This window comes from Ambystoma mexicanum, chromosome 7p (assembly GCF_040938575.1).
Source record: "Ambystoma mexicanum isolate Mex_15411 chromosome 7p, UKY_AmexF1_1, whole genome shotgun sequence".
Lineage (NCBI taxonomy): Eukaryota > Metazoa > Chordata > Amphibia > Caudata > Ambystomatidae > Ambystoma > Ambystoma mexicanum.
The window spans coordinates 839,964,910-839,978,375 of NC_090939.1; the positions used below are offsets into that span (position 1 = coordinate 839,964,910).

General features: G+C 43.2%; 1 protein-coding gene across 1 annotated transcript in view; it reads left to right on the plus strand.

Annotated features, from left to right (window-relative positions):
* The window catches only part of TMTC4 (transmembrane O-mannosyltransferase targeting cadherins 4), a 1,375,572-nt gene that overhangs the window by 1,028,401 nt on the left and 333,705 nt on the right, over positions 1–13,466 (plus strand). The window contains exon 12 of the mRNA XM_069637004.1: positions 236–315. Within this exon, the coding sequence (XP_069493105.1) occupies positions 236–315 (80 nt within the window). The remainder of the gene's footprint in view (positions 1–235; positions 316–13,466) is intronic.

Sequence of the window (13,466 nt, forward strand, 5' to 3'; positions counted from 1 at the left end):
ACACAAGAAAAAGGATTATTTTGCATCACATTATGTGTACCCTGGCTCTTTGGCCGTTTGCTAAAAAAGAAGTTGTTGGCTGCAATGAAATTGGAGTGTTACAATATCTAGGTTGGACTGCACATATTGAATGTCACACATACGAACAAGTCTTTAGATTATTGGGTCAGGTCTCTTGCACAGGTATACTGCTTGTGAAATCGTAGGCATAACCTCCTATCTTCTGTTTTTCCAGGTGCACTATAATGTTGGCAAAAATTTGGCAGATAAAGGGAACCAAACGGCTGCAATCAAATATTACAGAGAAGCAATCAGGTATTTTATTTTGTTTCTATTTTGTTGAGTGTCTGAGAAGTTCAGTTTTACTATGAATTTTTGGCATGAAATTGGATTCCAACAAAAGAAGATGTGGTTCAAATGAAGTGAACTAAATGTTTCTAGAAACGTTTTTTAGATTGTAGAAAGGGTTGAAATTGTTAGTTAAAAGGTTGCAGTCCATTTAGCAGGTTTTACAAGCTTGGTAGCATATTTTCAAAATATGTAATTGCTTGTAAAATGATGCACTTCATTCATTTTAAATGTATATATTTTTAATAATTAGAGTGTTTTGTTAGATTGAAATCTTGAGATGTGCTCAAGACGGTGGACTGAGCCAATGCGCCCTTAATTTGCTCCCGCCTAGCCTCTGTGCTGCACCACTTGACCTCGAAATCCAACATCTATCAGGCACCCCATTGCTGACTGGTAGACCTGCCAGTCCTGAAAGCAAACTGCTTGTAACTGGGTGGACCTGCATGAGTGTTTACATCCTTCTATGTGATTACTAGGCAGACTTACCAAGTGGTAGTGCTAAGAGCAGCAGACCTAGGTCTGTGTTACCTTCAGGTGTGAGTCAAGAAGGTGCTGTGAGGTCCTTGTTCTGTAGACGTGCGGTTGTGGCAGTAGAGTGATACCGAAGGATCAATGAACTATACATGGGATGAACTCGGTAAACTCCCAAAGCCCCAAAGAGCTGCTGGGATTATATCGGCCTTGAAGAATACCTCCAGTGACAGTGTTGCCTGACCTGTGGCATGGCTGCAGCTGCATGACAAACGAAGAGCTAAGACAGCATCTAGGCTTGGTGCCAGTGGACTGGTAATTCAGCTGGTCCACTGCTGATGTATGGAGCTAGGAGTGCTGATGTGGGATGGGAAGCAGAGCTTTGGAGGTGCAGACTGGAGTTGCTTGTAAGATTGCAATATACAGGTGGATCCCCTCATACTAGCAAGGCATAAAATAAGCAGTGTCACATAGCAATTTGCTAGGCAATTCTGTCAGTTTGCTAATCAAATGGACACTTGTATAGCAAAGATAGCTATTTAAGTTCCCCTCTTCAATGAAAGAACAGCTCATACTGCATTCCTCTCTCGTCCCCTTTCCTCTCTTCCCCCTCTTTTCTCTGTTCACTTCAAGTCCTAATGGAGAGAAAGTGCAGCAGTAATCATCTCCGCCACTCTTAAGTGCCAAAGGCATGTGTGGGAGTGCTAGGCAAGAAATTCTTTTTCAAATAATTGCAAACCAGAAATAATCTGGATGCTACTTTATTAAGCTTTCTATATGCTGTCTGGCAAAGACCAGTATGTGCCAACTTGATTATTTATTTTTAAAACAGTCATGCAATTCTATTCCTAAAATGTAGGTTGTTACAGAATGCATGATTAGAGTATTGATACTGTAAAACACTGCATCTCCATGCGTAAAAGTAAAGTTTAGGTTAGTGTATCTACATTTCATTGTGCTAACTATATTTCAATTTGTTCTGGAAGTTGCATCATATTGACGAGTGAAAACTTTTGAAAATGTACATGATCGCATGATCAAATGCTTTGTGGACAAACCTAGTTCTGTAACCTGCAGGTTGCATACATCTTGCAAGTGGTGCTCAACCCATGCGTGAACCCATACTCCTTGGCATACTCCTTGACATACTATATTATCACCCAGTTGCTTTATACAAGGTACCCTGAAATTGAGATGACCACAAACTACAATATTCCATCTAGTTTGCCCAATTCTCTGCCAGCTAAGCTATCCACTCTAGGTCTATTTCTTTCCTCATACAGAATGACTACACAAAGCGAACTAGATGCTTAGGCACAGTAGTGATCAATAGTTCTATCCAAACTGTACATCTACAGATCTATTGCAATACCAAACACTGTAGTTAGCCTCCAGAGCTCGCTTTGCTTGCGTGAGGGATCTTGGGTACAGTGGACGTCACACTAGGGATAGTATTACTGGCACGCCTGTGTCGACGCCCATTTTCGACTTTCGAAAAACAAACTGTAATACTCCGCAGCTTCCACTAGATGTCGGCCTATGCACAGCATGTGAATCTAAGCAGATACAAGCATCAGAAATACGATTACGGTGAGTAATGTATCCCATTTGTTTCCATTCATGCAGCTAACCTTTTACATTTTATAGATACTTGGCTGTGGCTCACAAAGTTTTTTCGTCCACTTGCATAGTCAAGTACATTTTATGACGGGCCAGTAACATTTGCAACAGATGTTTGAAACCTTTATGTAACATTTACTTTGTTTGCAGTAAATGTCAAACAAAAGATTCACTGTGCATGGCTAGCCTCTGGTTGGCATCAGTGTGACAAGCAAAGCGGGTTTGTAGTGACATGCAACATTGTACATTAATCGCATTTTAAATTTGTTGTCCTCCATTGCTGTGGGTCGAGTGCATTTACCTTAGGCTGAATAGGGAAACTAAGTTACCCAACTGCAGGCCTAGCTGAATTTTAAAGAATCTAATGTTTTATTTCAGCTGTACGCAAAACTGCTTTATTGTTGCTCATTTCATGGCTTGCGTACTAATAACTTCTGATGACATTAAGAATATTAGTACAGAATAGCTAATCAAATGGGTCTATTTGCTTATCAAAAATATGATAATTAGCAAACTCTGCTAATCAATTTTTGAAAACTAATTTATGCCTTGTACTAGTGATTGTGGAACAGGTCGGCATAGTCAAAGAAAAGTGCACTAAGTTATCACGCTAGCCACACATGCCTGGCAATAAAACCTTACAGAGCATTAATTCGGATAAGACCTTGGCTTGTAGCGGTGGAGCGCACCTGGTGCACGGTCTAAAATATGTTTCGTTGATTTGTATGAAGAGTCTCCAAAACTCAAATGCTTCTAGGTGTAAGGGGCATAAGACTTATCTGTGCTAGCTAAGGATATCCTCCCTGAGCACCTCAACTATTTTGACAGATGACAAGGTACATGAATCCCCCAAAAATCAGAGAAGTCAGGTGCTGTGGCAATTAAACCGCTTTCCGTTGGTGGAGGTGTTCTGCTGCTTCAACTTTGGGGGCAATCATTCATGGCTATAGTCGGCTGCAGTTGGCATGAAGGTGCGTAAAACTTCAATGGACATGGCAGTCACTAGGCAGATCTTTGAATCATTCTGGGCCTCGCTAAATGATGATCTCAAATCCACGTTCAAGGTAAGGTCAGTACTGTGAGGACAAATGTCTCACATGTCATAGAGGAAAATAAAAGGGACATAGAAAACCCTGCTGAGAGGGTCAACAAACATGAAAGTTTCATCATTAAAAGTAAAATTCCAAATACTGGGGGAAGACATTTGCTCACTGAGCACTGATGTCTTAAATCCCCACGGTGAGTGTGAAGGTATAGAACACTGATTTCTATGTGATAATGAGCAAATAAGTATCTGAGAGATCCAAGGCAAGCAACATGCTTTCCTGTGATAAACTCCCCTGTCTTCTCTTCCTCAGTTAATAAAATTAAAAGATCAGATTCGACAGGGCAGACTGTGTATGAGCAGGCTCAACTGAAAGTTCTCCTGAGCGATATCCTTGTTACACTCTACAGCTTCAGAATGAAAGAATGAGCCATGTCCGCTGCAACAGCCTGGAGGTCTAATCTCTTCATGGACAGCATGATTCTGTTATTTTAAGACATTGCACCGACAATGTGTGCATGCAAAAAACATATTGAACCAATTGCTTGAGTCCTGAATCAGTCCAAACGACATTACAGATGTACCTTTCCATTTATGCCACAATTTTATGCTGGGGACAAAGAGATAACGATATCCACTTTGGAAAAGTGGCAAAAGACATGTGGGACAGGAAGGAAGTGGAGATGTATGTATCCATATGTCTAACGTACCATGGGTACCTTTTGTGATGCCCATTGTCCATCTCTGATAGTGTTGGAAATGCAGAAACAACTGAACAGACTCGGCCCAGTAAAAACCACAATCTTTACACAAATTCTTTTGCTTTCTTTTTATTGCCTCATTTCTTTTCTCCATATTTCCAGTTGGTGGAGATGCTCAGGTGGTGGACTGAATGTGCTACTGGGGTAAGTCTTTGGGTACAGGAAAGTAAACATCTAGATCCCTCAGCCTTTACTTGCTGTTCGGTCACAGAGCCACTAATTGAACTATAGGTCTATAAGTGGGTTGTCGCTCTGTTGGCCGAAATCATATAAAGGTAATCTTTCATCAATAGTGTAGAGCTGGTTCCTGTTGGACTGGTGGGCCGAGGGATGTGTGTGTCAGGGGTCGTCTGGCCAGGAAGGATTGCCACACATGTTTACCCACACATGGTTCAATCTAAGGAAAATAGGCAGTTGGGAGTGAGATGGGTGATGAGAAGACAGAAATTGATTTTGGGCTGAGTGGAACTCTAGAACAAGAACATTGGTAGCTCTGGGAAAGAAAGAAAATGGATTCCTAATAGTTAAGAATTGGTCTTAATGTTATGGGTCTCAATTCCCCTAATAATTGTATGGCTGCTCATGGAAGTGAAAAGGTGTGTTCTACCTCCAAGAAACCCATGTGTGAAAGGCACACCATGTGCACCTAGCCTATAAGGAGTACAGACCAAAGATTCACACAGAATGCAGCTCTCACAGAGTGGGAACATCACTCCTGCATTAAAAACCTTTCTGTTGTAATGGACAAAGTATTAAAGAATCCGGAAAGCTGGTATGTACTAGTAGGAGGGCCAGTATGAGGGCCAGATGCATTCCCATTGGGTGGATGCACATACAAATATCAGGAAGCCTTCGGGGTTGGACATTTTAAGGAACCTTGAAAAATGTGGGTAGGGCCAGATTGTGCAGTAGATTTCAATTTAGTCATGGCCTGTGAGGAATAGATCAACCACCTCCTCAGACTTAGTGGTGGGTTCTCTTTCAACCAAGATCATGAAACGAATTGCAAACATGGGTCTGCTTGCTAGCTGGTGCACAATGCTTCCAAATGATAGCAGTCACCTCTATTACTCTCATATGCATACGTCCTATTCAAGGATTGGCAATGTCATGATCAGCTCAGTGCTGAAGAGGCAAATAAGAACAGCAAATATACGGCAATCTCAGTCTCAGGTGGCACAGCATCATCTCTGGAATTGAGATTGAATGAAGCTGAACAAGGAATCTGGTCACGAAGCTTTGAGTAGTAATACCTGCATGTCCATGAACACCTTTCCTAGAATCCTTAGATATGCCTTCCCCCTATCTGGGTTGCTAAGAAACTGAATGTGAGAGGCACACGTATAGACATTTTAACACAACCAAGGAGGATTAGGAGACTAAGAGAGGAACCGCTTGTTAAACTGCGATTCAGGCTGGGTATCCTTTAAGTGGTTTCTCCCATGGGAGTTCATGCTTGTGCTTAGATGAGGTCTTCTGTGAGAAATGAGCGCCCAGCCTTAGCTTCAGTGATAGAAAAACAGGGGCAGTTCAGTGCCAGCACTCTGACCCATAGTATGGCTCCCCACTATTAGCATGGTGCAAGGACAAGTGCAAAGCGCTGGAAAGGAGGAACTGGTGGAATCAGGACTGAGGCAATAGAGCTCAGGACTAAGTGCAGGGTAAATAAAGCAAACAAGCCAGAGAACTGTAGAGCAAAAGGTCAGAGCAGCTAAAGATGCTTCCATGATGCACATAGAACCGCAGAGAATTAATGTTGAAGACACGGAGCAGTAGAAGCCAGCGTTGGAACAGATTGGGAACACAAACAGGGAACAGAGTAGCTGGGGCAGAAAAACAAGGAGTCCACCATACCATAATAAAAAGAGAGAACAAGACTTTACAATTTAGCAAGTGACAGTGTTGGAGTGCTGAAATGCAATTGGCACCACTCTTGGACTGTTATATGCTACGAGTCTATCGTCTATCAGAATGAAGCCACCTTTTGACACATGTTTTGCCTGGGTGACAGGGAAAACCTGTAGTGCACTACATGCATGGAAGGCTAACAGAGGTCTTTCATGACCGAGAAATATGGCAGTACTAATTTTGCAGCATTCCGTGGAGTTGTCTCCCTGTTCCTGTTCTGGCCGTAATGCACTCACTGTGCACCAGAGGTCTTCCCGCCACAAACACGCAAAAACTCTGGAAGAAGCTGAAAGAGGTGTAAGAGTCATAAAGCAAACCGATTTCTCCAGGCATACAGCTAACTGGTGGCAGTCGGAGGCAAGCTGAACACCATACCTACAAAGAAATCGGATAGAGCCCTTGAGGTTAAGCCTTTTTTGTAGCACGGATTCCATTTCCTGAAGAGTCAGCATCTCACCTCATCCCCAAATGGAGTTTGTCGTTTCATTGCATACACCATCAGGTTTTTCCCTAGAGCCAGTGTCCAGATATTTTTGTTCATCCAGGCACTGGACCAAGGCGCGGTTAGTACGAGACAAGGTATCAGAAGAGCCAATAACCTTTTTCGGGTCTAGGTTTTGTGCAGTGGTTGATTGCGACTAGTCCTGGGTATCTAGTAGAAGGAAAGAAATCACTGGTCCCTCTTCCTTTCCCACCTTGGAATGTGTCTGTCTGTATGGCATACAGGCTCCTGGAAAAGGAGTGCATCCAAAGTTCTATTATATAGTACAGGATAAATTGCACTGTTTACTTCGACCTCAGCAATGCCTTGCAACTCATTAGAAAAGGAGAACACACATCTGAGGTTTTTGCAAGCGCTCAGTCATTACCAGCCAGGGTATCACGTTCTCTTGACAACGGTAATTACTTTGTGGTACTTTACCACTAAGTAATTACTTTGAATGTTCATCACATTATTTAGGGAATTGTTGGGTAAGGGGTAAAAAGGGGTTGGGAAGGGTTTGGGGTAGGGGCAAAAATGAAGGGGAAAGGCAAAATGGGGGAAACTTCCCCCTATTTAGAAAGGAAAAAAATAATTTGATGAATACATTTGAAGTAATTACTGTTGGCAAAAGAACATGGAACCGTAGGCAGGGTTCTATCATAGCTGAGAAACCAGCAGACAACTCAAGCCAGCGCAATGTTCAACATTTTTTGAGGAACCAAAACATTCGTCCGATATTATGTTTGACTGGGCCATGCTCCAAACTACTCCTACACCTCACTGTCTTTGCATTCCCCCGTCCCCTCAGTAAAAGACAACCGTTTGTCTCAGGAGTACTACTTTAACTTTATGTATTCCTACCCTTCCAACCTTATGTGTTAAGTAACATATTGTACATTCTTGTCATCTTAAATGTCTGCAGGAGCCAATGCTTAAATATTTCTGTATAAAGGGAGCCCCCCCCCCTTTGTATAGTGGAGACTCATTAATCATGTGGGTATGTTTTTCCATCATATATATCTTGCAAAGTACTCACCCACACCCTTCCATGAACTCATAAGGTTAACTCTCCCAGCCAACAGTAAATTCGGTATCGTCAAACTCAGGGCCACATATCTTCTCTTCCATTCTTCTAGGCCGCACAGAAGAAAACGAGGATCTAACTGTCTCTGTTCTCCCTCTATCTTCTGTATCCACTGGACGATCTACAGCCAATACGTTTGTACCATTAGGCAAGACCACCACATATGCTCGTAAGTACCTGTGCTACCACAACATCTCCAACAGGTTGGTACATTCCCCGAGTACATCCGTGAACATCTTAAGAAAGAATATTGCCATTGATGCTGCAATTTCAATGCATGCATTTTATAATGCATCACTTTTGATGTACGTGAAACCGACCTACATAGTTTTAGCCATAACGCTTTTTCCATTCGCATCCCTAGCTCTGCTTCCCATCGTCTATGGATCTGGAATTCCCCAGGAGGTTCAGATGTGTTCATCACCCTGTGTAGCTTAGATAGAAGCCCTTTGCTTAATTCCCTGTCAAAAGCGTTTTCTCGAAAGGGATACGTTCACTACTCCGGTTGTCACCCCATTAACTATCACTAAGGTCTCCCTTGAGTTGCAGGTATGGGAACATTGGTAAGGGTCTTATATTTAAACATTCTTGTGTTTGCAACATATCTCTGTATTCTCCCTTGTGCAACATTTGACCAGCTCTTTCCAGGTTTGCCTTAAAACATTTTTTAGAATCGATTTGACTTTGTTATTTTGAAGAGGATGAGCTCATATGCAACTTAACAGGTATGGTCATGTTGACAGCCACCTTGTATATTTCTGGAACCTCCACAATTTCCAGAGGATTTTTAAAACTGGGTAAGAGAGGATTCTACTGGGCATTCTATTCTGGGATACCAACATCCACTCTCCCAGAGTAAATGTGTGAAAAACATGTTCTCCAGCTTTGCTCATTGTTTACTAGTCTTGGGACCTACGTGGTCTGCCATAATTCATAGCTGTGCGACTCTGTAATATATTTCTAAATCTGGCAGCCCTACCTTTCCCATTTTCTTGGGCAGTATGGGAACTTGATATGCTATGCAGGGTTTTTTCTTTTTCCTTAGGAAGGCCAGCACTTCGTTCTTCAGGTGTCTGAAGAAGGATTTTGTTAGGATAAAAGTAAGCATTTGAAAATGAAATGGGAATATGAGTAGGGTTTTATCTTGATGATGGTAAGCCTCGCTATCCAGGAGACATTTTTTTTAACCATCTGATTAAAACTCCCCTTCATTCTATGCAGAAGGGGGGTAATAGATTGTGTTGCAGAGTGCCTAGTTATCATAACCCCTAAGTATTTTATAGCCTTGACTGCCCTCTTAAAAGGCAGAGTGCAGAGAGAAATCTCTGAAGCTGCAATACATTTCTCTGGTTGGGAATACCACTAGCTTGGTGCTGTTCACTTTAAATCCTGTAGCAAAACAGAAAGGTGATGGCTGGAAGATTTTGAATTAATCATAACCACGGGCAAAGCTCTGGGCAACCCTCCAGACCATTGTTTTTCAGCCTGCCAAGCCATTACAGAAGGGGAAAAACCATATGCAAATCAGCCTTGGTCCTACCCCAAAAGGGGCAGCCCAGCCCAAACTGCTAGGTCACATCCCTTCTGCACGAGACCACAAACATCCCCAGACATGTTTCAGCCTTTTGGGGCGTCATCAGTGAGGAGTAGCTTGGGTCTATAGGCCCGGCAGACTCGGGACCCACGTCTGGGCATACCCGTCCCACTCGGGGTGACTTTAGCAAAACAGAAAGGTGACGGCTGGAAGATTTTGAATTAATTATAACCACGGGCAAAGCTCTGGGCAACCCTCCAGACCATCGTTTTTCAGCCTGCCAAGCCATTACAGAAGGGGAAAAACCATATGCAAATCAGCCTTGGTCCTACCCCAAAAGGGGCAGCCCAGCCCAAACTGCTATGTCACATCCCTTCTGCACGAGACCACAAACATCCCCAGACATGTTTCAGCCTTTTTGGGCGTCATCAGTGAGGAGTAGCTTGGGTCTATAGGCCCGGCAGACTCGGGACCCACGCCTGGGCATACCTGTCCAGGTGGTTTAGATTCATTCGAAACCTTCCACCCATCACTTTTGTGGTCAGTTTGTTTCTCCTTGTGAGAGAGGGTATGCCCAGATGTGGGTCCCTTGCTCGCTGCGCCACAGGGAACCAGGCTGCACCTCACTGAGGAGGTCCAACAAGGCCGAAACATGTCTGGGGTTGCTTGGTTATCTGTGCAGAGGGGACCTGGCCTAGCAGTTCGGGCTGGGCTGCTACCTTCGGTGGCGGCAGCTGCTGACTGATTTGCACATGGCTGGTCCCCTTTTGCAATGGTGCAGACGGGCTAAAAAACGGTGGTGTGGAAGGTTGCCCAGAGCAATTGCCAGTGGTTTAGATTCATTAGAAACCTTCCACCCATCACTTTTGTGGTCACTTTAAATCCTGAACACATTCCACATACCTTCAGTTCCTTCATAGTCGCTGAGATCATGAGCAGGAGTGGTTTAATTAATATATATATATATATGTGTGTATATATATTTTACACAGCCACAGTAGTGGCTGTGTAGTTATGGTTAAATTGCTAATCCCATAGGAAGAGCACGTTTTGAGCAGCTTATAACTTTGCTCTCCCTGGACGAATCCTCACCAAAGTTTGCAAAATAAGTATATGGGCCACTCTGAATTATTTTACAAAGTTTGGTGAGGTTTGGTCCGGGTGGGGCAAAATTTCTTTTTTTCTCATAGACTACAGCCCAAACCTGGTCGGATTTTCACCATATTTGCAGCAGGAGCAGCGGCTTGGTCCCAAACGCATGCTTTTGTAAATTTGGTGAAAATCCGTCCAGTAGTTTTTTTTAAAAAACTATCAAAAAGTAGGTCTCAAAAAATTAGTGATATCTATGTCCGCTCTGCGGACACACTTCCTTGATGGCTCCGCGGACAGGACACCGTTTGGCTAATTGGCTCGCGTCGTGTCCGCGGACATGTGGCGTGTTCGCTGATTGGATGGTGAAGAGCGTGAAGTGTGTCAGATTGTTTCGATGCGCCCGCCATCTTGGATCCGTGTTTTGTGTGTCCGCGGACATCGCGGTAAAAACATATTAAAAACACAAAATTGCACTTGTCAAACTTATCAAATAATCTCTGGGGTGGTGAGCTGTGATGAGGATGGGATGGGGTATGGCTGCAAGAAGCAGAAAACTGGTGTTTTTTTGTCGCGAAAGTCACACAGTACATTTGGAGGTGTTCCACAATATGTGATATATGATATGATATGATATGGCATTTGTAACGCGCCTATACACAAGTGTTTCAAGGCGCGACGAGGCAGGGGGGGGAACAAGGGGAGACAGACAACCATCTTACTAGGACAGGTGTCATTCAGATCGCGCAAGTGCAAGGGTAGAGGGGAAGGGAAAAGTGCATGGGGGAAAGGGAGAGGGGAAAGTGCAGTACAGGGTTATAAGCATACAGCATACAGGATAAATAACAAGGGCCAGCTGGTGGCAAGTGCGAGGTAAGTGCAAACAAGTGCTGGGAAGGGGGGCTGTATGGATACAGACACAGACCCGTAGTGCAGGGGTTGCCGTGGAGGCAGTGCAGGGGAGAGTGGCTGGGCCGAGAACGGTGAATGGCCCAGTTGCAGATTCAGTGCAGTTTCAGTAGTATTAGCAGGGGAGAGGGGGAGAGAAAGCGGAGGCAAAGAGGAAGGTTTTGAGGTGCTTCCGGAACCGGAGGTGGTTCTCCTCAAGTTTCAGGGAGGTAAAGTACAGGTGAAAGAGATTGTATTTTGGCATTCAAGGGATGGAGATATATAATCATGGAATTGTGGACTTGTAAACATAGATTGTTGCTTCTGCAGTCGGCAACCCCAACCTTACCTTGTGGTATTACAGAGTAATACTACATTCCGAATGCCTGTTCCTCTATATTCGATATATTGGTAGCCCAATATTTATTAATATTAAATAGAAGCAATTTCAGATTATTTTACACTCTTAATTAAAACGGTTGATGTTTATATATTGATGAGCTGGTGCTACATCCAGAGCGCGGCAAATAAAAGGCTAATGTGTCTGTGTTCAAATGTATTTAAAATAATAATGGAGTCAGACTGGCGCCCCCTGGAGCCTGGCACCTCAGGCAGCCACCTGCAGTGCTGATGGACGTGGATCAGAATAACAGTTCTCATGGATGCGGTGAGGCAAGTTGTTGCAAAGTAAGAATGTATTTTGACTGTGAGTGAAGGTCACCAGCTTTGAATTTTTGCTTGCGAGCTAAGGATGCCCACGCATCGGACACACAGTATAAGGTTCAATTGTTTTTTGACCTTGAGAGAAAGGGACCATTCCGAAAGGAATTGAATGAAAGGAGGTTTGTAATAATGAAGATATGATAAGGTTATGCATTCCAAAAGTGGGTAAGGAACGTGTAAGTTCAGTTTATGAAGAATCGTTGGTGCGAACGCAGTGAGCGTTACGGTCTTATTTACGCTAAGAGAATGGAAATGGTGAATATAATGTAAGTTCGACTTTTGACGATTGTATACGGGAACAAGCATTAACTTATTATTATCTGAACATTATTTCTGGGTTACATTCTATTTGTTTGTTCTGTGTGGTTTATTGCAATGAAACGCAAGTACAACCTTTGTGTGTAGTGGTCTACTCAACGTGCTTATGGGGAGTCTAGCATCGAGGTGCATGTAGACCACCACTCGGTTCCCCCAGGTTCAACGCAAATATTTCATTAAAATGTCATGTATGACCATCTCGAATTGTGTACCACTTTCCACGTTGTTTTTCTCTCTGTTGAGATTGTTTCAGGTCTGTGCTAATCGTTAGTTCAAACTCTATGCCGAATTAATAAGTCGATAGATAAATTGTAATAAAGATCGGGTAGTGAGAAACATTTCTGGTATGTTTTCAAAACAGATACATTCTGCGATTGTCATAGATTCCAGATGCCAACTGAAGGGTTTTTCAACCCGCAGCTGAACATAGTTGTGAACAACTGGATTACAGTGACTCTTTTTCGGGAGCAACATAACATCCTTCATGGTGGTCTAGCCCCAAGTTGATGCAGAAGCACTGGAATTCACTGTGCGACGCAAGCGCTTCTTTTACCGAAAACTAACACCTTGTGTACGCAAAAAGAAAAACACGTGCCTCACGACAAACATTTTGGATCACGAGCGAAGAAACAAATTTGCAATTTAATTGAATATGGCAATAGTTGGATGTTCTCGGAGCATTTATTGTGAAATAAAAGTACTTTACAAATTGTACAGTGTTTCCTTTTAAAGTACGGTTTAATATTCAGAATTGGGACGTGCTGTGTTGTGAGTCGATGTGTGTTGATTTTTGGGTTCTGCGTCATGTCACGTAGGTGATTATGGGTGCGTTTGGCTACGAAACTTGCATAGGCACATTGGCAAGGATCTACAAACATGGTTTTGCAAATGTGGCAGTGTTTTCTTATTTGACAAGTAACGGCATAGCTTTAGTGACTGAGGGGTAGCCTGTCGCCATGGGCAGTGGCCAAAATGTCCGGGTCATGGAGTAAGGTCATGATACGGACAATCTGACTACTGGCCATGACCAGAAGGGACAAAACATAGGATTAAAGTGGCCATGTCCACCTGGGACTGGCTTTGTGGTAAAGTTATTCGAAATTAGGATAGATTTGAAAGGGAAGAAAAATGTGCTTGTGGTAATATGGTCATAGGGTTTTCTTTTTGCCTTCTGCAGGCTGCCATGGAAA